The 23,653-nt window shown below is 49.9% G+C and overlaps 1 protein-coding gene across 7 annotated transcripts in view; it reads left to right on the forward strand.

Moving 5' to 3' along the window:
- Positions 1 to 23,653, forward strand: part of TCF7 (transcription factor 7) — a 65,328-nt gene that overhangs the window by 38,205 nt on the left and 3,470 nt on the right. For 3 of the 7 annotated variants that reach the window (XM_071759301.1, XM_071759302.1, XM_071759304.1), the window contains 7 exons: positions 9,986 to 10,118; positions 13,235 to 13,325; positions 16,703 to 16,789; positions 18,563 to 18,673; positions 19,121 to 19,283; positions 19,514 to 19,621; positions 22,107 to 22,155. In XM_071759301.1, coding sequence (XP_071615402.1) covers positions 9,986 to 10,118; positions 13,235 to 13,325; positions 16,703 to 16,789; positions 18,563 to 18,673; positions 19,121 to 19,283; positions 19,514 to 19,621; positions 22,107 to 22,155 — 742 coding nt within the window. Of the gene's footprint in view, positions 1 to 9,985; positions 10,119 to 13,234; positions 13,326 to 16,702; positions 16,790 to 18,562; positions 18,674 to 19,120; positions 19,284 to 19,513; positions 19,622 to 22,106; positions 22,156 to 23,225; positions 23,299 to 23,653 lie in introns of all 7 variants that reach the window. The other 4 variants (XM_071759303.1, XM_071759305.1, XM_071759299.1 and 1 more) reach the window with 3 other exon arrangements.

The raw sequence follows: 23,653 nt of genomic DNA on the forward strand, positions 1-23,653 counted from the left end.
AGAGGAGAAAACCATTCAATTCCCTGTTAATTTCCCTTGCTCTCTAATTATATGCAAATCCACCCAGCCCAGGTTTTAATTCAGCCTTGTGCATTAAGAGATCAGAGAAAGATTCAAAATGGCAAAGCAGAGCTTGACGTAGCATTGGGGGCTCCAGCGACTTCGACTGGAAGATAGAATTCCACATTTTAATTAAAATGTTTATTCCGCTCGGCACAATAACACTTGCTTGCTTTCAGTAGGAAAAAAAGGGGGTATTAAGCATTAAAGGAAACTAATTCCTCCTATCAAGAAAATTAGGATTTCTCCTAGGCAGACACAGGGTATCATCCAGGATTAGTGGCTGTAGCATTCTTTGTAAACATGTCACCCTTGAAAGTGAGCAACAAGGAAAGCTGCTATCGCCTTACAGCTGCAGGGTGTCAATAAAGCAGCCCTCCAGCTCCAGAGGGGATTATCTTCCCTCCACCACCTCCAGAGAGCCATTTATCATGGAAACTGGGAAATAAGTGGGAATGCAGATTAGGGTAATGCGGGGGCAGCTTCGGGCTGGAGCTTTCTCCACTCCTACACTGGGGTTCCCGATGGGTTCTGGGGAGCCAGGCAGGGAGGGATCCCCCATGGCCATGGTCCTTGGCCCTTGGGCTTCACAGATGGTTGGGAAAATTATTGCCAGGGTGGGAGTGACATCTCAGGTCACAGCTGGCCACCCCTGGGGTCATCCCAGCAGCAATGCTGAAGAAAGGTCTGGGAGAGACCCCAGAGCAGCCACAGTTTGTTGCCATCCCTATTGGAAAGGCATTTGACATTTGACCATGGAAGAGCCAAAGGATTTCATCCTGGCAGAGCAACGCGTCCCCAGGAATTATTACAAATTACCATCCTTGTTTCTATCATCTTATCTCTTAATTAGCTGGTGGCGTGTGCTTGGGCACGGCTACGTTTGACATTAAAAGATCTTCTCTTGGTGTCACCTGCAAGTGTGTGGCCTTGCTTGGATGCATCTATGGGACAAAGCTCTCTCTGAACAAGTCAGCAGAATGATGGTATCATTATCACTGTTGTTATTATTATTAATTTTATTAAGGTTAAATTTTCACAGGGCAGTCCCTGAGTCAGGGGGTTACTTTCAGAAGGGTTGAGACACTTTTGATTTGTTGTCTTTTGTCTCTTTTTTTCTTTTTTCAATCAGTGACATTCTTCCATGGTGAAGTTCCCCCACCTCTAAAGCTGAGTTTTGAGACTAACAGGCTGAAAAGAAAAAAACTAGAATAAAGTAGAATAAAAACAAATAGGAAATACAGTGCCTGCCAGGAGGGGTTGGCAGCCACCCCATCCCAAGCCTAGAGACAGGGACAAAAGCCCTGTGATGGGTTCTCCTACCCAGGTCCCCAGGTGATAGTGGTGACACCCACAGAACGGTGTCACCCGTGGTGGCTCTGCAGTGCTGTGGCACAGAGGGGCAGGTTTCACCCCCTCTGATGTTCAGAGAATCGAAACACCTTACATCACATCAGTGTTTTGGGGGTTTGTGTTATCTTAACTCCCCTGTGCCCTTTCGAGTCCATGGCCTGGTTTTGGTTTTGTTGATTTTTTTTTGGTTCCTGATGCCTGGGGGATGTGTAAGCAAACGTTTGCCTCCAGAGACCTGCATGGCACCAACACCCAGAAGATTCCTCTTGGAACCCACAGGTGCACCCAGAAATCTCACAGGATTTTTCTGTTGGCTGTTGCAGTGTCCTTGGCTGGGAGGGATGTAACAACTGGGTGCCAAAGGCACCTCAGCTCAGATCCAGCACCCAGCCAGGGGTTTGCAAAGGGTGAAGATGAGTGAAAATGCCCCAAACTGCTGGCATCTCAAGTCTGGGATGTGGCTTGTTCAGTGCAAACCCTCTGCAGGTCAGCAGGCACTTGGAGGGTGATACCTCTGCTCCTTTTGCAAATGCTGATCTTGACTCTTACCCACAGGCAGGCCTTGGTTCTGTGGCATACTTTTGCTTTCCTCCCTTGCCCTCCTGGACACTTCCCTGATTAATTCTGGGTATCAGACCAACCACTCACCTTCGAGAATCTGAGTGAAATAAAGGAGGTCAGATATTATCAGCCTCCACAGGTCAACTAAGTGCCTCCTCGTTTGAAGCTTCAAGTGTTACCAGTAACTCCAGAGTCTGCAGCTTTTTATTCAAATTCGCAGAAGCAGGTAGCATGAAGGGTTTTGGGTTTTTTTTTGTTTGTTTTTTGCCCTGCAGCCCAGAATCGGGCTGTGTTTTAGGATATGTTTCTACCCCCTCTGGAGCAGATACATCACTGTGAAGCTGCTTTTCACATCACAGCAGCAAAGAGAGCACCAAGCACGGGGACTTTCTGCACGGTTGAGGAGGTTTCTGGAGTGAGGTGGCTCTTCTGCAGACTGTGGCTGTAAACATTGGGCAGTGATGCCAAAAGATCATTTTTCAGGGGGTTTCTCCTCTCTCAGATGGGATGTAACTGTCTCCATGCTTGCCCTCAGTCACCATAGAGAGCAACCTCTGGGAGGGACTTTTGTCTTTATTTTTCCATCCAAAGAACCACCTACATCTTTCTCTTAGAAGACAAAATGCTTGAGAAGTGAAACGGCTCTTCCTGTGCCCATAAATGGTGAAATACTGAGCTATTTCCCATGCAGAGTTTAACTTCAAAATAATAACCATCATTGCTTAACAACAGAAACCAGCAGCAGCACAGAAGGTCACTGAGAACTTTTAAAAGGTTTTGAAGTTCTTTTGCTGTATTTGTCCCCACGATGACAGGAGCTTGGCCACCTCTCTGAGTGCTGGGGCATGGAAGATGTTAAATTCCAGAGGATCTTATCCCTCATGCCCAACAGAGTCCCCCAGTGCCACTGAGTGGCACATCCTAGTGAGTTTTGTCACTAAGGCAAGCACATCCCCTTTGATGTCCAAAAAAAGGAGCAGGGCTGCTCAGATGCCTTGTTGGCATTTTCAAAGCAGAGCAGGATTTTAAAGAACCTGAAAGAAACCAGAGGGAAAGGGAAGAGCTGGGGGAATAATGCCCTGTCAACCACAAAATATAGAGTGCAGGGATATAAAAACCTGAGCAAGGACAATATTTGCCTGGATGTGCAATGTATGGCTTAAATGGATCAGCTCCTCACTGCATTTTGTATGCAGAATTAATGCAAGAATTAATAGCTGCAAATTAGTACTTTCCCCTTTGTATCACTGCTGCTTGTAAGCACTTCTGGGCCAGCCAAGGTGCACAGGGAACAGTGCTCTCCATGGTCTTCTGGTTCCTGGATGAACCCTTGGTGGTGCTGAGGGTATGGGCCAGCTCCAGCCCTCTGTGCTGTGGCCACACTGGATGACCCAGGCCCAGGCTTGGAAGGCCCTTAAAGATCATCTAAGTCCAGCCTGAGCCAGGTCTCACCACCCTCATAGAGCAGAATTTCTTCCTAATATCTGACTTAATTCTCCCCTCTCCCAGTTTAAGGCCATCCCCCCCTGTCTTATCACTCCAGGTCCTTGTCCAAACTCCCTCCCCAGCTTTCCTGGAGCCCCTTCAGGCACTGGAAGGTGCTATAAGGTGCTCCCTGGAGCCTTCTCTTCTCCAGGCTGAACAACCCCAAGCTGCTGCTAAAATTCAGCTTTTCTGGAGGGGCTGGGCAAGGGCAGTGCCTGAGCGTGGGTGGCTTTAACTTTCACTGCTTCCTTTCTGTGCTGGGGCCACGCAATTGCAGCAAAAGTGAGAAAAGAGAAAAAAGCGTGCTGAGACCAGAAATGAGTCGACTCTGCCCTGGCCCGAGGGCTCCACACGGTCCTCAGTGAGGATTTGGGGTGATCTTTTATCACAACATCTCTTGGTGCAGCACCCCAGGAGGGGAAGGTGTCTGCTGACATGATCTGAGGGAGCAGGGAGATGGGATCAGAACTTGGATGTGCCCTGAAACTGCACCAGAGCTGGTGCTGAGGCACAGGCCCCAGGTTCTCAACTGCCCTGAATGACAGCATTGGCCCTGACCCATCCCAGGAACAGTTCCCAATAATATCCCTAATAATCTTCTCATTTGGATTGGTTGTGGGGTGAAGAGCAGGGGGCCCATTCCCCCCTGGTAACAGGCACCAGCTCCAGCAAACTCAATGCAGCCTGACCTTACAACTTTCTGTCTGTGGCCTGATGACTAATTTTGCTGTGAAAAGGAATTAATTCTTCATTGAATCAGCGACAGCAAAACTCTGTAGGTTTTGTTTTTCATAGCCAGCACTTTGACTCATCTCACCCTGTCTGAGAAGTGACGTCAAAGCGAACACATTTGGGGTGACTTCGGGCAGGTCAGACACATGGACAGCTGGACACACAGCTCTCAGGGTGCCAAACCCCATGGTGACAACCACCAGCGTGGCACAACTGCCAGCCCAAGCTGCTCTCTCTCAGCCAAGCCCCTTGCCCCACTCCGGGCTGGCCCACAGGTTTTTTCATTTCACTATTTTTGGGGCCAATGATGTGGGAACATTTGAAAGTGAGGTTACTAATCTCACCTCACCACTGCTCAGCTCCCCAGTGAGGCTGGAAACCACAGCACTCTCCCTGGCCATGGGCTCGTGTGGTGGGGTGCTTTGTGCTGCCCTGCCATGGGGGACAGATCCTGCACCCCCTGGGTGCTTCCATCCTCTCCTTCTGGGTCTGGGATGATGGGAGCACCCAGCCTGGGGCATCACAGAGGGCTTGCAGGGCTTTCCTCTCCCTGCAAACTCTTCCACATCCATGGAGGGGCTGCCAGGATGGACGGTGGCTCCCATGGTGCTGGGATTTCTAGCAGGATCATCCGTGCTTTTGCTTGGTTTTGGGCTGACCACAGGGATTTGGGCTGTCTGGGGTGCTGCCCGGTGCTTTTGCCCCAACAGGATGTGTTTGATGGTGGTGCTGGGCCTCAGCCATGCTGGTGCTGTGCAAAGTCCTGACAGTCTGACCCTGTTCCCTGGCCTGCAGAGTCCCCTGTGTGCAGGGAGTCCCCTGTGTGAGGGGCATCCATTGTATGCAGGGGTCCCCTGTGTATGGGGTGTTCCCTGTGTTTGTGGGACCACAGCTACTGCAGCCTCCCATGTGTTTCAGGTCCCTTCTGTAAAGTCCCCTGTGGCTACAAAATCCCCTGTGCTTTCGGGTCCCCATCAGCTGGCAGAACCCCCCCTCTCTGATACTGACTCTGGAGCTTGAATGGTGGAGCCATTTTCCCTCAAGGAAGCCCCAGCTGGCCCGTCTGCAAACACAGTCTCTCATTTTGGAGTAGCTGTTAAAACATTGTATAAGAAACCATACAGAAGTATCAGAGCACCATGAAGGTATCCAGAAATCCCATGGGAGAAACTCAAGTGGAGTTTTCCCCATTTTGAATGGGGAGCTGGGTGATGCTCTGATAGATAGCCAGGTTGTGCAGGCAGGTGATGGGGCACACTGGGGGTTGGCTGGTGGCACAGAACATCTCCTTAGGGCTGACTTAATTATTACAGTTTTTTCCCAGTATCTTCACAGAACAAGAAACCCAGAGTACTACAGTTCATGGAAATGTTTTGGTTTGGTTTATTGGCTTTTAACCTTCTGTGCTGTATTTTGAGGAGATTAGCTTCACAGTTTGGAAGAAAAAAAAGTCTGTTGAAACAGCAAAATGAAACTACTCATTTTTAGTGTGTCATGACTGAATAGATCAGTCTTTCAAAACTGAGTCAAAATACTTTCTAACGGGAGATGCTTTCCAGAAAATGTTTGATTAACATCCCTTGCCGTTTTCTAATTAAAAACTTGTGTTTGGCTCAAAGAAAACCCTTATTTATAGTTCTGATCAACCAGCCTCATGCTGGCAGGTTCAGCTCACCCCTGGGCTGCCCCTGGCCCTGCTGCAGCCCTCACTGGGCAGATGGGATGGGAGCAGGGGCCAAGGCTGCACCACAGAGCTGAAAACCATTGTGGCTGTGCTCGTGAGGGTGATGCTCACGGGAAAGACCTGCTGGGTTTGTGTGTGCTCAGCAAAAGGATGGTTTTCTAGTTAGCCTGGAGCTGCTCTCGCAATCAGCCACCCCATGCATGAGGTCTCCTAATTTCGTCTTGCCAACAATTAGTCTTCCTTAATAATTAATGCCATGACTTTTTCTCTTTGCTCATCCAGTTACCTCTACTTATTAAAGTCACTTAAGTCACTTTTTGGCTTCGAAGAGGGAGCTTCTTTCCGCACAGTCTGGTTGGTTGGTTGTTTTTTTTTTTTCTTTCTTTCTAATTATTTTCAGCCAGGTTGGTGGGGGCTGAGGAGTCCCCATGTGCTGCTGGGTCAGTGTCCTGCTCTTCACTTCTCACCAGGTTGTGGCTGCACAGCTCATCCCCTGACCTGCCCTCAAAGGGCTGTTCTGGGAGAGGTGACACAAAGCTGTCCCCAGAGCCCTTTCATGTGTCCTCCCCCAGCCTCTGAAGGACAGGATTTGGGGTGACTTGAGGCTGGGTCCATGGCAGTGGGCAGCAGCTGCATTATTCTGGGGAGGCAGGTAGCCAGCAGCTCTGTCACTGCTGCTCTGAGCTGTGTTGACAACAGCTTTGGGCAGGAGATGCAGTGAGATGCTTCACCAAACCACAGTGCATCACCTCAATGCCCCATCCTCATCCTCCCAGGGGACCTGTGAGAGGACACAGGACCAAATACCCTCCTGATAAACCATCCCACTCAGCAGATAACTTTTATATCGGGTTAAATTTTTGGTGCAGACATTGTCAGCTGATAAGTTCTGCCTTTGAAAAACCCTTTAAGGGTTTTTCAACCCTGCAGCTGATTTCAGAAAATAAATCTGGACCTTATGGAAAGGAGGAATTTATACTATTTCTCTGGCATATAGATTTCTTGAAACAAGTTATGATTTCACAGCAAAGATGCTTGCTGCAGTGTATCTGGTGAAGACCAGGAGCTGTGGACATGGACCATGATCATAAGCAGCTGCAGTGTTTAAATCAGGATCAACACTGGAGGAGTCTTCTCTGCTTCTCCAGTTTTTTGTGCAACATTTTCTTCTTCCCCTGGTCAGTTCAATTGGGAATATGTATTCCTGCAGCAGACTCCCAAATGGAGGAAGCAGGAGGGGGGTGATCATCATCTTGCAGAATTTTTTTACCTTGCCTTCCTCCTGAGCATCCCTCCTCACCAGCTCTTTCTGACGAGTAGGAGAAAGGTTTTTCAGCAAGGAAGTGCAGGTGTAGAAGTAACAAGACCAGCTCATCTTAGTGGTGCAGCATCTCATTTCCCACCTGAACTGATGGAAAATCCGAGCTACTGAGCTGCAACTTGTTGTACCACCAAGATATCAGGTCCTGCTTTGATAGGGAAGGAGGACAGACCATGCCTTTGTGGTAACCATGAGTGCTCTCTTCTTCTTACCCCTGAGGTATCCTGGGGACCAGCATCAGGACTGCTGAGCTGCTGTTACAGTGGTTTGTGTCTCCTGGTAACAGCCAGAGGCAGCAGGGCTGGTGCTGGGCTTTGGAACAAGGACAGGGCAAATGGGAAGGGAAAGATCTGGCCCTCTTTGAGCAGCAGAAATGCTTCAGTGGAGGTTTTCAAAGCAGCTCAGCATCGAGCTCATCCTGCTCCAGTGTCAGTGTCACATCGAACTGCATGTCCCTAATTCAGGCTTTCTGGCCCTTAAATAAGCTAAGCCATTGCTAATTTTAGAAATATCACTGAAAAGCAGTTCTTCATCTCATTTCATGGGCAGGAATAGTAAAAGCTGAGAGCTCCAAACATGTGTTTTAACTAAGCAGGGGCCAGCCCAGTGCTGCTCTGGATGGGAAAACCACAGAGCCCATGGCCCTGCTGCAGGACAGGAACGCCTCTACCACACCAGTCTGTGCTGGGGAGGGTACATTCCCAGTATCCCAATGTAACAGGGTAAATCTGCACCTGGTAAGCATCAGGAATTCAGGTTTTCATTCATTCTTAAATGCAAACCTGCATGCCTCTTGTGTTTTATTTGCATGAGCAATCCTTTGCGGGAAAGACAGATGTAAAGCAGCGTCTCCATCAGTCTGTTTGCCTTTCCGCTCCATGGGTTTCCTCCTTGGAGCAGTGATGCAAAACACAGGACGTGCCCAGGGCTCTGGGGCTGCTGTGCAAGCAGGTCGGAGCAGCAGGGAGAGGTCCAGGGCAAGTCCTCCAGGGCCATCTGCTCCAGGTGGGCAACCTCCACTGAAGCCAACTGGTCTTTTGTGCTCACTCTTTGCCTGAGCAAAATCATTTTACCCAAGTGAAGTCCCTTCCTACCCAATACACTCCATGATTCCCTGAAAGGCACCAGTGAATTAAATCCACAGATGATAAATGACTTGCCAAAAGTCACTCAGCAAATCATCTGTAGATGTCCTGGTGAGACACGAGAGGTCTGGCTAGCAGTAGCCAGCTCCTCGCCCCTGCAGAGCTTTCTTACGTAGTCCGTTCTCATTTCCTCCCCATTTTGGGGGTGCTCTCGGTCCTCTTTCTCTTTAGGGATTTATCTGGGACAAATCCTAACATTCCACCACCAAGGCAAAATCAGTTTGGGTTTAAAGGCAACCACGGGCGAAACCAGGCATGTAGGGAGCAGCTTGAGACGCTGGAGGCGAGGAGGCTGGCACAGACTGTGTGTGTGTGTGAGAGAGAGAGAGTGTCTGTGTGTGTGTGTGTGTGTGTGAGAGAGTCTTTGTGTGTGTGTGTGTGAGTGTGTGTGTGTGTGAGAGAGTGTCTGTGTATGTGTGTGTGTGTGTGAGAGTGTCTGAGTGTGTGTGTGTGTGTGTGTGTGTGTGTGTGAGAGAGAGAGAGTGTCTGTGTGTGTGTGTGTGTGTGTGAGAGAGTCTTTGTGTGTGTGTGTGTGAGTGTGTGTGTGTGTGAGAGAGTGTCTGTGTATGTGTGTGTGTGTGTGAGAGTGTCTGAGTGTGTGTGTGTGTGTGTGTGTGAGAGAGTGTGTGTGTGTGTGAGTGTGTGTGTGAGAGTCTGTGTGTGTGTGTGTGTGTGTGAGAGAGAGAGAGTGTCTGTGTATGTGTGTGTGTGTGAGAGTCTGTGTATGTGTGTGTGTGTGTGTGAGAGTGTCTGTGTGTGTGTGTCTGTGTCTGTGTCTGTGTGTGTGTCTGTGTCTGTGTGTGTTTGTGTGTCTGTGTGTCTTTGTGTCTGTGTGTGTCTGTGTCTGTGTCTGTGTTTTCCTTACAGCTCTTTTGAACAGGTTCCCCTCTCTCTGCTCCAACACACAGTACTCCCCGTTATCTTCACCAAAAAAAAAAGCACTTCTTACAAAGACGTTGGGCTCCGATGGCCTCACCGTGCATTAGCAGGGGTAGCTACAAGAGGAAACAGATTTTTCTTTCCCAGTTCTTCCTGGATTTGTTGCATCCCCAGTGCTGCCTCAGCTCCCGCTGGTCCCTGCTGTGGAGTTGGGAGCAACGGGGATTTCAGGCTGAGGGCTCACTGGTGCCCACATCATGATTTGAAAGGCACTGCCCTCAGCATGGCTCTCCCAGCTTGAGAGCCCCTGTTAGGAAAGCCCAAGCGTGGCTTTCAGAGTGAATGTGCAGGATGTGAAAGTCCAGATTTAGACCCTGTGGGTAGCACAAGGCAGAAAACAGGAGCAATGCACTGGGTGAACACGTTTGTAGTGTTCATCCTGGAATGAAAGATGATGGAAATGAATGGGGAAAAAAATGTTCTTCTGAGTGTTGAAAACTTCATGCTGATTTGGTCTGAGTTCACCTACCCATGCAGCCACCTTCAGCTGTTGTCACTGCTCGGTTTGTGGTTTTTTCTTGCAGGAAGCTATAATGTTAATTAAGTAGGCAAGGGCATTTTCTGCCTTGCCCTTGAGAGTCACAGGGAACTTTGAGTAATTCCCAGCCTCACTTGCAGCAACGGGATTGTGAAGGGCACCAGCCCTTCTGGCTCATGGGGCCCAACAACTTCTGAGCCCTCTCCCTCCTTCTCTCTCTCTTGCAGTCCAACAAAGTTCCCGTTGTGCAGCCGTCCCACGGAGTCCACCCGCTCACCCCACTCATCCCTTACAGCAATGACCATTTCAGCCATGGCTCCCACTCGCCCCACTTGCCCGCTGACATCAACCAGAAACAAGGTAATGACACCAGTGGGGACCTGTGTGGTGGGAGGGGGACAGTGCTGGAAACCTCTTTGGTCAAGGTTGATGTCACCATCCTGCTCGCAAATCAATGACAGTGGTCAAGAGCTTTGGTTAACTGGGGCATTGCTTAGCAGCAGGAGTTTATTTAGTGTTTTATTTAGTGTTTTAGTGTTTTGGCAATGCTTTGTTATCCTAATGAAGAGGAGTTTGGTATCAAAAGTGCCAACTCAGCTGATCCAGTGTGCTCAATTCTCTCCTGCAGCTCGAGACCAAAGCCTGCGAGATGATGCGTAAGAGTCAACCAGAAAATGGAAAGTTATCTTTCCTTTGACTCATACCCCAACTGTTGTCAGGTTGTCATTTTGAGACAAAAAAAATGCTTGAAACAGGAAATATTTTGACTAAACAGGATTGGCATCTGGTAGCTAACTGGATTGTTCTAAGTGTGTGTCTGTTGCCACACGTTACGTGGTTGTCACACAGTTTGGCTCCTGGGGTTCTTGTATGAGTCCAGGACACCTCAATTAGCTTGTGAGGCTACAGAGGAAAGTACAGTAGGTAGAAGTTAAACCCTGAACTGTAAAATAGAGGTATGTGCACAGGAATTCACCCCAGCCCATCATTTTTCATGGGTTGCTGGCAAGTTGAGTGTGAAATCCAACTTTTCTCAACCTTAGGTTAGTGCATCTCTTCAGATTACCCAGGCTTTTGCACAAACCTGGTCTAGATTTCACATGAAAGCAAGCAAATTCACAGTTTTGTGTCAAGCTACATTCAGGAAGGGGTTCAGGGTCCATCAGAACCCAGAAATCAGTGCGAAAACAGAGGCACAAAACCAATTGTTGTATTCTGGGCAAAGGTCTCCGCTCAAGAGGGATCCAAACTGTCCCAGGGACATCAGCTTTGCTAAGTTAACCTCATTGCTAAAACGATGGGATAATGAGGATGCTCTTGACCAGAGGATGTGCTGAATTATCCCTGGTCTGAACCCTGAGGCCATGTTCTGGACTCATCAGGGATGCTGATGGGGAGGATTTAGGTCCAGTGTACCAAATACCCAGGCACATCCTGGTTTTCTTCCAGCCAGCAGTTTGCTTGTCAGCCCCCAGAGCACAGTAAACTCAGCAGAAGAATCTGAAGAGTTAACCAAATAAACCTATTAAAAGCTCAGCTAATGGCAGATTTCTGACCCTTGAGAGGAAGCATGCAGATTCCCAAGTCTCCCGGGAAGGTGACCCAGCACACCTTCCCTCACACTGCCTTTGTAGCTGCCTCACAGAGCTCTGCCCCACTCCCAGAGCCTCTCACCCTGAGCTGCCTCCAGGGGTTCACTGATAGCCTGGAAAGCCTTCAGCAATCTGGGAGCAGCTCACCCAAGGGATGAGCTGGTTAAATCCCTCCATGGGGGTTATGATCAGCAGTGGAGCAGTCCCTCAGCGTTCATCACTGTGGTAATTCTGTAATTCTCTCAATGATTCTGGGAAGCTGAATCCCCTGGCTGCACACCCTCAGGGCAGGCACTTCCCAGTCTCCCCCATTAAGCCTTCTAAGACATTTAAATCAGTGACAGGGGGAGCTTGGCCCTCCTGGAGACCCCCCAGATCCTGTTTATGGAGGTCAGACCATCATCCTCAGCTAGGAGCTGCCTCCATGGTGCAGCTGTGCTCTGCTTTGCATCCCCCATCCCTAAACTGCTGGAGTGAGGGTTTCCTTCCCATTCATTCTGTCTGGATGGGTCCCATCTCTGTTTTCATCACTGAAACATCTCCCATTATCACTTCATGTAAGTGCTTGAGAGTCGCCGTTGTGCTCATTCTCACAGCATCCTTTAAAGTGTTTCACAGTAGCCCAAGGACACACAGACAAGGAAGTACAAAATCCTCTGAGTCAGTGGCTGGTGGCCCAACCACTGGGCCAGCAAGAATAACTTGTGCTCTGGCTTATGCAACGTGGATTGTTGGAGGTCCAAATCTCAGGGAATCCTGGCAGCTGCCTGACACAGGTGCTGCTTTTGTTTGACCTTTAGGGGGCTGCTGCATCCCACTTGAGCACAGCCACAGGGAAACCTCACACTCAGTTATATATTCCCTTCAGTTCAGCTACACATTTTTTAGCTGACTCCTACCCAGATGCTTGGATTTTGTCTGTGGAATTCTTAATAACTTATCATTAATATACTGAGGAGAATAACCGTGACTTCTGAGTTGTCAAAGTGCTTGCAGATAATCACCAGTTTATTCCATTGCCCAGGGCAGCTGCTGGACAGTTTGTACCCAGTCTTTGTCTGAGGCTCATTAGTGTCAGCATCCCAGGATGCTGTGACAGACTTCAGCCCCAGCTCCCCTCCCAGTTTCCAGTCCAGGGGTCAGCTTTAGGCTGGTTTTGCCAGCAGCACTGGGGTTCTCTTGAGTCCCACCCACAGCCCCGGGCTCCACTGGCTGTTTTTAAGCCCAGATGGAAGCTGATAGATGCTGCTGTGGCTGTCTCCTCCCCTGGCCATGCCACCCATGCCAGCAGCTTTGAAGATCAGGCAGGGATTCCCCATGTGAAGGGTGAATTCCCAGCTGGCACCATACCCACCTCCACTGTTCTTGGCACCCTCAGAGTCCATGGAACAATTGCTTTGAACTCAAATGGTTGAAAATGGAGCTAGAAATGATGCCTGCTGGAGCATCCCTCTGGCCACTTATGGGGAGCTAGGATGACTGATGTGGAGAAGGAACTGTTGGCACCTGAACAGGCTACTTTGGACAGAGGGATGTCCAAAGTCCCATCAAATCCTTCCCAAAACAAGTTGCTTCTTGGCCTTGGTGTGACACTGAGTAGGGATGATGCTTGTGCAGGAGCAAGCTGCCTTCCCCACCCCCTTACATCTGTGTCTGTGATTCTGCAGCAATGTGGACAACCCACCACATCCCCACAGAGAGAACCAGAGTGATAAAAAGAGCAGCTATAATATCCTGCCTCTTGCAGGCAGCTGCAATATTCCTTCCTTCTCCAATATTCCTTCCCTGCTGCCCACAGTCCCCTTAGATGGAGCAGCTGGAGGGTCTGGGTGAGCTGAGGAGCAGAGTGATGGATCTAACTCATCTTCTCCTCCTTTCCCCCAGGAGTGCACCGTCCTTCTCAGACCTCAGACATCCCTGGTTTCTATCCCCTGCCTCCTGGTGGAGTTGGACAGATCACGCCGTCGATGGGATGGTGAGTGTGGAGATCCCCAGCCTGCCAGCCACTCCCTAATGGGGGCAGTTGATTGCACACACCATACTCTATAACCACCATGGTGCTTTCACCCCAGCTTCACCCCTTCTGCTTGCTCTGTGATGGGGAGGAGGACTGAGCTCTGTTTTAGAGATGGGGAACAGGTCCGTGGAGAGGCTGAAGGCTTTGTCCTGGCTGGGGTGTCCCTGGAGTGGGGTTGCAACCTGCCTGATTCAAACCCATCCTCTGCCTTACATCTGGCTGCCTGTGTGGATTAGGAAACCCAGGGAGAGCTTCCTACCCACCTCTCCTCCTCACAAAAAAAGCCTCTTTTTTTGAGTAGGAGGTAATTTTCTTCCTTGCTGGGGTTTTCAGCACAAGCAGTGCTTTCCCTGAGCATGCTGCTGGCGTGGTGCTGTCTGATGGGAGGCTCCATGGTGCTTCTCAGGGTCTGACATGCAGGGAAAAAAGTCAATCGTGGCAGAGACCTGCCCAAGTGAGGGACCCTGGTGCCCTGGCTTGGTGGCACCCGATGCCCCAGGTGGGACAGGGAAGGAGGGATTATCAGCTGGAGCATTCCCAAAATGTCCTCTCTGCACGGGTCAGGAGCATCCCATAAAGTGGAGCCTGTTGGGAACCCTGCCCCAGGGACGTGAGTTAAAAGTGCACCAGTGCATGCTCCCCAGGCTTTTGTCACTGTGGTGGCAAGCAGCAGGAGGGCTGGTGGGCAGGGCTGTGCAGGCATCGTCACTCTTTGGATTAATTTTTAATCCTGGTCGGTGACGCAGGGACCTTGTGGAGGCTCTGAGGAAGCTGGAAAAGCCCAGCAGAGGCCTCCAGATACAAGATCATCTTGTGAAATGGGAGAGGTGAAGCGTTTTAAAACACAAAGTAAAAATGTTAGCTTTTTGTTTTGTTTATGAATTTCATGTTCCAGATATTTAAACCACAGCGAAACAGAGGCTGAGGCCTTTGATACACAGTTCTGCTTCAAAGAGATTACATTTTGCCTTCTGTGCTAAATCTGCTACTCTTGGGTGATGATTTAACTCCTCATACAACGTGATTCATCCTCAGGAAAAACAAGTAGTGGGGTGACTGTGCTGTAGCATGAAAAATAGTTGGGGTCAAGGAAGGAGCCTGTTTGCCAAGGTCCACTCTCAGGGTGGGATACTGTTAAGGGCAGCCCTGAGCGTGCAGGGGATGAAGAAGTCTGGTTTTGCAGCAGGTTTTGTTGCTTGATTGTTGGTGGAGGGAGTTGTGGCATTGCCAAGAGCTGCTCCAGCATCAGCAGGGCTTGGCATCCTCAAGCAACCTCGTCAGACACGTTCATCAGTGACTAACAGAGCAGAGACAGCAAAGCAACAAACGGCCCTAAGGAGCAGAGGGCAGCGCCTCAAAGTGCCCATGTCTGTAATACAGCCTTCCCTCATCCTTTTGCCTACCCAAAATTTAGGGAAAAAGCCAAAAAAAAGTAGTATTCCTGGTATGGGTGGGATGCAATGAAGTCCAGCAGGTTTGGGGCAGTGTTGACCCCCGTGTGGGAGGCAGAAGGCAGCAGGGGCTGCATGACAGAGATGCCTGTGCCAGGGATGCTTGTGAGAAGGATGCTTGTGACAGGGAGGCTTGTGACAAGGCTGCTCACACTGGTACCACCAGGCTGGGAAGCAGCTTTTCCACCACGATCCGATAGGCAGAAGCTGGGCAGAAAAGGGCTTTGTTCTCACCGAGCCCTTGGAGGAGGAGCTGCCATCACTCTCTCTGTAATTAGCTGGGATGACAGTTGGATAAAAGCCTCTCAGAGGCCAAGTCGAGTGAGTTTTTGCCAGCGGGAGCCTGGCAGGAACCAGCCAGGAGCCTGCAAACCCTGTCACTCACCCACTCCCCAACCCGAGCAGCAGCCCCTCCATGACCATCCCGTGACTTTTTTTGCTAAGCCACTCTCCCATCACCAGGTGATACGGGGCTGTCCGAGTGTATTCCCCACCACCAGAGATCCGTTTTGCAATTGGGTTAATTCACACCTCGGAATCACTTCGGATGAACCCACAACTGCTCAGCTCCTTTTCTATCCCAACCCCTCAGCCTCTGCCGTAGCGCCCGTCGCTTCTGGATTAGCTCCGAGTGTTTTCTCGGCCCTGGGGCAGCCGCCTTCAACTTCAAAGGTTGTTTGGGGAGCACTTGGCTGTTTGTTGGTGTGTTTATACCCGCCGACATCTAAGGGGTGGGAGAGGGCTTCTGCCTGGCAGGGTGTAAACAGAGCCCCGCCGCCTCCCCTGCCTTTCCTGCAGACAGATCCTGCCGATTTCGGTCAAGCCGAGACACAGCAGCAGAAACAGAAACCTCCTTCCTCCTCAGCTCCAGGGCCTGAATGTCTTTATTCTTCCCCAGGGCAAAAACTGCCCTGAAAAATCCCGGGCATTCAGGAGCTCAGTCCTTCCCTGAATGATAATGGGCTTTTTTTTTTTTTTTTTTTTTTTTTTTTGGCTTTATTAGTGATGAAAATAGTTGGTACTTTTCTTAGGCACAGCTCTGTGCAGTCTGGCTGGAGGAGCACCAGCATCTGCGAGGGATTTAAGCACCATGTCATATCCTCCTTGGGCATCTTGGTTTCCACGCAGTTTTAGGCTGGGAGCATCTTTTGGCAGGTTTGCAGAAATAGACAAGGTATTTCTGAGATATTTCTCCTTATAGAAGCTGGGGGTTTTCCCTTGCTAGGAACAACAAGGAACTTCCTGCAGAGTTATTTTAACCATCTCAAAAAACAATTTCCAGCTCCAGGTCTGGTATGGGGCCAGTTCCCAGTATGAAATTACTTTGAAAAGAAATGTAGGACTGAACTTCTGTGTTGTTTTAAAACAACAGGCATCTTTTTAGAAATGTGTGGGGGAAAACAGAGCATTTCTGAAGCTTTTACAGGGGCAGAATTGGTGCTTTTTCTCCAAGCACTGGGTTCTTGTGCTTGGTCATCCTCCCAGTGCATCTCCAAGCTGCCGAGTCTCTTGTGCACTGCACAGGGAGACTCCAACCAGGCTTTTTTAGTCCAAAAAAAGGTTCTTTTAGACAACTTCTGCGCAATAGTAACATCTCTTAATGTTTTAGCAAACAGGGTAATGTTTTAGCACACAACTCAGAACTGCAGCTGTCTCAACACTGGCGACAGAGGTGGGGGGTCAGAGTTGGATCCAACCTTTGCTGGGAGGCCCGGCTTCCCCCAGAATAAAGTCCAATTGCCCCTTGAGCCCAGGGGACACCCCGAGCATCCCCCAAGCAGAGCTCCTGGGGCATTGGTGCCCCGAGTCCCCTTAGCAGAGGGTATCTTTAGCAAACCCCACGTAGCTGTGGATACTTTATAGCCTCTTTCTTCCCGATCCCAGGCAGAGCCAGTCTGTCTATCCGCTCCCGTCATGTGGATTTAGGCAGCCGTACTCGTCAGCACTTTCCACTGGGGCTTCTTTCTCCAGGTGAGTATGAGCTGTGTGAGACAGGGCAGCAGCTCAGCTGGTCTCGCCGCTTGCAGTGTGTGTGGTAGGAGCTTGCAGCAGACCGAGGCCACGCACCTTCCCCCTGAGGCAGCCACGGGAAGGGAAGGAGGTTTTAGGCAGCGCTTGGTCCCAAGGGTGCTCAGGAATATCGAGCAGCCTGGGAAGATGTGCAGCGGTTGGGTTTTAATCACCAAAAGTCAAAACAAAGCCAGAAACCCTTGCCTTCAGCTCTGCTTTGGGAAGAGAGGCTGAAATCCATTGCTCAGGAGTTTGCTCATTGTCAGGAACCCCAATCCTGAATTTATCCCTGCTGCCACCACCGCTGGGGTTTACTCTGCAGAAACTGATCCCTTTTATTTGGTCTCAACCTCAGAAGCAGGACAGGCAGTGGGCAGTGATTTGCTGACCTCCCATCAGTACAACTCATCCCTCCAAGATGTAAGCACAGCTTCTGCCTCCCCCATCCTGTCCTGGGGCCTGGCGCAGCTGTGGGCTGGATCCTGCCCATGGGAAGGGGTTGGCAAAATATCCCCAGGCCCCAGTGATGTCTTGGTGGGGAAAATACATCCCCCGTGGATGGAAATCTCAGAGCCAGCCCCTCCAGGCACAGTGGTGGGCAAAGCCACCGTGGCTCCAGCGAGGAATGGAGCCTGTGCTCACTCACCAGCTTTTGCTTCTGCTTTGTGTTGTCCTGAAGAGCCAAGAGTGGAGGTTTCCCACAGGAAAACCGTGCAGATCCTTTCCCCAGCAAGCCCCTAGCCATGTGAAAGCCTCAGTCCATGCAACCCCTGATCCTTGCAGCTCTCAGTCCATGCAGCCCTTGCTCCACGTCAGCCCTGCAGCAGGGGCAAGGCAGCACTGCCAGCCCTCCCTGCTCTCTGAGGCATCACTTTGCCCAGCCTCGAAGGCAAAGGCAAGAGAGGAGCTAAAGGTTCCCTACAGAGGTCCAAAAGTCTCCCCGAGCCCAGCACAGCACCTCCAGCTTGCAGGATTTGATTTTTGGGGTGGATTTTGCAGCACTGCTGCAGCCGAGCGAGTACACCTGGTCCGATAAGGATCAGACTGTGCTGGTAGATTAAATTAAACAGCTTTTCTTTTTGTGCCAGCATATCTAATGAACAGTTCATCTCCCATGGGCAATTCTGCCATCTCAAGCTGCAGTCATAAAGTGGCAAGAAGCTTGGCAAAGCTGCCTGTGCTGGCTTTACCCTCTAAAGCTTGAGAGAGAGCTAATGAAGCCTGAAAGCTAGCAAGACCTTTCGTGATCTCAGTCCTGTGTTGGTGGAGAGCATTGCTTGGGCAAGGTGCACCTCCTAGAGTTGCAGTTTGGTTCATGTTCAGACTTATGCTGTTTCTGTTAAAAGAAAGGCACGGGGTGGTCCTGATCTTTGCCACCCAAGCCCTGGGTTGAGTTTGTTGCTCCTTTCTGCAGTGCTCATAAGATACTGCAACAACAGAGACCTGCTGCCCGTGGTTGGAAGCACCCTCAGTGTGGCTCCCACTGCAGGATGGTTTCCTCGCAGTGGCACCCAGACCTTTTCCACCCAGGTGCCCAGTGCTGGGGACAACCCAGGGGTGGCTGCCCAGCACCACGCACCCGTCTGCTTTCCGTGTCCTTCGCTTACCGTCTGCCTCTGCCACCCGGGAGTGCCATCCTGGGAGTGCCATCCTGGGAGTGCCATCCTGGGAGTGCCATCCCACCTCCCCACCTCCCCAGTGTCCCCGGCATGGCTCATCCCCTCTCTGTTGCAGGTTCACTCACCCGTTGATGCTGGGCTCTGGCATGCACACCACTGGCATCCCACACCCTGCCATCGTGCCCCACTCCGGCAAGCAAGAGATGGAGCACTATGACCGTAACATGTAAGTTGGAAATGCTCCTTCCCACCTTAATGCCCCTTTCATTTAATTAGAATCATTAAGGTTGGAAAAGTCCTTTAAGATCATCAAGTCCAGCTGTCAACCCAACAGCACTGTGCCAACTAAACCGTGTCCTGAAGTGCCATGTCTGGTTTTTGAATGCTTCCAGGGATCGTGACTTCCCTCTGCAGCCTGTTCCAATGCTTGAAAACTCTTTCAGTAAAAAAAAAAATAATTCTGTGTATGCAATCTTAAGCTCTCTTGGCACACCTTGAAGCCATTCAAGCCAGAATCATACCCCCATGGTTGCATGGGAGGAGGATGGGCACAGATCTCAACCTCCCACCTCACCTGCTCGTGCCATCGGGTGGGTTTGGTGTTGAGTCTTCTGCTGAGCTCGGTGCCAGCTTGGTGGGTGGCTCTGACAGCTCCTCTTTTGGTTCCTCCAAGGAAACCTCAACCAGAACCAAAGAGAGAGAAGGAAGCCAAGAAGCCCACAATCAAGAAGCCCCTGAATGCTTTCATGTTGTATATGAAAGAAATGAGGGCCAAAGTCATTGCTGAGTGCACCCTGAAGGAGAGTGCTGCCATCAACCAGATCCTGGGGAGGAGGGTAAGAGAATATGGGGCTCAGCACCATCATCCCAGAGCAGTGTCCCCATCCCTTACACCTGCTCTGGGGCATGTAACAAACCCCTGCTCCCAAAAATGGGTGTTCTTACCCCTTAAACTCATCGAGTCTGATGTGCCCCAGAGTGGGGCAGCTGCGGTGGGATGGACTGGGAGGGCTGAAGCTGGAGGGGACATTGGGGCCACATCTCACCTCTGCTTTTGTCCTTGCAGTGGCATGCACTGTCCAGGGAGGAGCAGGCCAAGTACTATGAACTGGCTCGGAAGGAACGGCAGCTCCACATGCAGCTCTACCCAGGCTGGTCTGCCAGGGACAACTATGTGAGTGGCTCAGACCCCCTCCCCATGGCATGGCCAGGAATGACCCTGGGGGTGGCTGACAACTGGTGGTTGCCAAACAGCCCTCCTGTCCCTAGCAGTGTTGTTCCTGGTGGCATGGTAGCTATAAAAATCGACATTTCTGGAGCATTTTGAACATCCTCTTGGTTCATTGTCTGTCCATAGCACAGATCTCATAGCTCCCCAGCTACCAGGGTAGTTTGCTGTCTTTTTTCCAAGTAATAAGTAGAAAGGAAGAAGAATAACAAGTAGAAGGGAAGAGGAACTTGAAACTAATGGGTGTGATCTTTGGAAATACAATTTTATGGAAACCCACTGCTCTGAGCATCTTGGGCAGCAGCTGAGACATCAGCCCAGAAGGAGCAGAGCACAGGGCAGAGATGCAGGAGGAGAAATTTGGGGTGGGATGGCTTGGGGGGCTGAACAGGCACCTGCAGCCTGCTCAGCTCAGCTCCCTTTGCTTTGTGGTCTCCTTTGTCAGCTCTTGTTAGAGGACTCCCCCCAAACCAAGCACCCTGTGTTCGAAGTATTCAGGTGCAATTTGAGCAAAGGCAGACAACAGCACTGCTCACTCTGCAAGCTCATCCCAGGTCTTTGGTGATCCTGTTTCCCAACAAACACTGTTATGGGTAAAAAAAACAAACAAACAAACAAACAAAACTTCTTTCCAGACTGAAAAAAAGAAAACAAAAATCCTCCAAAGCTCCAGCCTTGGGTCTTCCCTGGGTTTGGCTGTGGCGAGGTGTGCTGCCAAATCCATCCCCAAGGTGTGAGCAGAGTAAAAAAAACTTTATTATAGAGGCTGATTTGATGATGCATCTGAAACTGTGGCTCTTTTTAAAGGGGGCTGGGGTGGACAGGCCACGCTGGCACAGCCAGGGCTCCCAGGCCTCCTGCTCCCTGGGAAAAAAGAAATGGATGGACGGAGGGATAAGGCTGCCCCACAGTTCCTGGTGGTAGGGTCAGTACTTGGGAAGCCTGTGGGCTATTCCCTGGCACATTTAAAGGTTCTTCTTTAAAAGATTATAATTCATTTCCCCTCAGCTATATAAATCACTTCAGCAGCACTGTGTTAAAGGAGGTTGCATGAGTGTAGCAGTGCTCCAGAAGCACAGGACATGCTCTGGGTCTTTTCTAGTGGCTTTTTCACCTGTTTTGATCTTACATGCCTAACAGACTCATTAGAGACCTGAAGCAAAGCATGCATTCAGTCTTCAGATGTCTGTCCATCCACTCAAAGGCTCTGCCCCCTGATCTAAGGCTCCATCATTTCCTTTGCAGCCACTTTCTTTCCTCTGGGAACCACAGAGCAAGCACCCATCCAGCCCACCCCAACCCAAGTCCTCCATCCAGAAAGGCCAAACACCCTTAAACAGACCAAAACCACCCCAAAAAAAAAGAGAGGGCAGAGATGAAGGAGAGATTGTGAGAAGTCCCCACAGCATCTCTGACTCCTTGCAAGCACCAAGAGCTCAGCATCCATATGCAGCTCTGCAGGATCAGTGCTGGATGCTTTCACCCTCCACAGACATCCTTAGAGGATCCATTTTTTAGATCCCTAGAGGACACAAAGTGCATCTGCTGAGGGTGACAGCATCAGTGGGCACACATCTGGAGGACATCAACATCTGGAGAGCAAGGCACCACCTTCCTCCAAGCACATCCTCTGTGGAAATCTCAATCCTACAGCATCAATTATCTTGGAAAGGGCTGGTTTCTTACAGATTGTGGAAAAGGATTGAGCAGGGAAGAGGAGGAATGTAGGTCACTTCTGCAGCACGTGATGCAGATATTGGGCAGGAAATACAGTTGTTCCCACACTGAAGAAAAAGCTTACCACAGCTTGGAGCTTCCCATCTTCACTCAAACCACAAGAAGTCATATAAAAAGTCAATGGGCAGAGGCAGCCCTGTGAGCTGCCTGCTCCATGCAAGTCAGATTTGCTCCTGCACCACTGTGGCCTCATTAATAAGCTCATTAGGAGATGAGGGGAGTTGGGTTTTGACTCAGTTTGGGCTTAAAATTGGGTTTTCTTGTTAGTGAGGGATGGAAACAGAAGAATGAGACATGGGTCTGGAGCTGCGAAAGCAGTGGAATAGGTAAATTTTAATTAAAAATAAATTTCTGGGGATTTCCTACGACTTTCCCATTTGAAATCAGGGATGTTCCTCCTGGTAACTTACTATGGGGCAAGCAGGTATAAGCCACCACATGAAAGCAGGTGTTGGGAATGGGGAAGGTGCTAAAGCAAGCCACAGGCTTTTTAAAAAGGTAGAGAGAGAGAGAGGAGGAATAGGAATAGACCAGGAAGATCCCCTGTTGATCATTCTGCCACTGTTGCAGGAGGTAAAACTTGTTTAACTCCATAAATCTACTTAAATATATTACTTAAATCAGGTCTAGCTCCCAAAACCCTGCCCAGCACCCTTGCTCTCCTGGGCTAACAACTTTTGCTTTGGTTTCCTAGGGGAAAAAGAAGAGACGAACACGGGAAAAGCAGCAAGATTCCAACTCAGGTAAATGTGTGCACCTCAGCTGGTTGTTTCTGCTGGGGGATAATCCAAAGCAGTTGTCATGTTTTCACATGTTTTATTCTTCTGAGCTTAACTAAAATATGTATTTATATATTTTAAGAAGTGATAGATCAATATCAGTGAGTTTTTCAGAGACATGTGTGAAGTAAACCCTGGGGAGTGTGTGAAAACTGAAAAGATCACATTTTTGGCAAGTGCATAATGTCATATCCCTAACCTTAATCTGTTCAAAATATTCATAGTGATTGTACTCATCAACCCTATAGTTACCATTCATGAAAGAAAACTCCTCTCAAATGCATCAGTATTCTGTGTGGGACTAAAAGCAGGGACAGGATTGAAGATCACCCATGGCATGACCCAAAATTTAGCTTTAGTTTCAGAGTAACCTAGAGTTCAAGCAAAGTCAGACTAAAAACCATCCCAGCTGCTAATGAGTCCCTTAATTACCCAGTAGAATTTCAACATTTTAGGAAAGGCCACAGAGAAGAGCTTTTCCTTTAAAGTTGGAAGGGGAGTAGTGGGGGGCAGAGCAGAATAACCTGGGCCTGGGTCTCCCTGGTGCTAACTCTGCTTTCAGCCTGCTTCTGCAAAGTTTCCTTCTCTTCTTTTCCATGTGCAGTCTGAGCTCACTGGCAGCCCTGTTTAGTTGCTACTGGGAGGGCTGGGAGCAGGTAAGGATGCAGATACAGGAGGCAAGGAGTGCCTCTGGGATTTGGCAGCTTTTTCAAACTTCACCAGTTTGAAGAGCTGTGAATTTGCCCATGATTGCCTATATTTGCCAGAGCTGAGACTGTTTCCCAAACCTCCTCCTTCTCCAGCTGCCAGCAGTCATCACTGATAATTGCCTAACGATCAGTTTTTTTCCAGGAGAGGTGGTGCCAGCACTGGTCTTCTGCAGAAAAACAACACCCCCAAAAAAATTGGATTTTAGTCTGTTAGTCGTGTGTTCAAGTGGCTAAAATGATGTTGCCTCTTTTCTTCCTCCTGCTCCTCCTCCTCTTTGTGCCTCTGCCTTGCCCATTCTCCGCCACGCATGCTTCTGTCTTCAGATCCTGCCTCTCCTAAGAAATGCAGAGCTCGCTTTGGCCTCAACCAACAAACGGACTGGTGCGGCCCGTGCAGGTTTGTATCAGCCTCTCCTCACTGCTGGGGTGAGGGGTTTGGCTCCCTGGGTCCTCCTGGAGTCCTCCCAGTGCCGGCGGGGGCTGCTCCGGGCAGGCGGGATGGGATTTTCTCTGGGCATCCTCAGGAGCTGCAGGGGTCAGGCTGCACTCTGGGTTTTTTAGCCCTCCCCTGGGGAAATGTTGGGGTGATGCTGTATGTGCTCCTCAGCTGATGGGACTTCCCTGGTGTTAAAAGCTTGTTTCCAGGGTGGAGACCTCTGGGACCCTCATATGGGGCTTTTCTCCCCCATTAAGGATTTCCTATTGTATAAATAGGGCCATCAGAAAGTTGTTAATGGGTTTGTTTCCCCTAT

This window comes from Heliangelus exortis, chromosome 15, assembly GCF_036169615.1.
Source record: "Heliangelus exortis chromosome 15, bHelExo1.hap1, whole genome shotgun sequence".
Lineage (NCBI taxonomy): Eukaryota > Metazoa > Chordata > Aves > Apodiformes > Trochilidae > Heliangelus > Heliangelus exortis.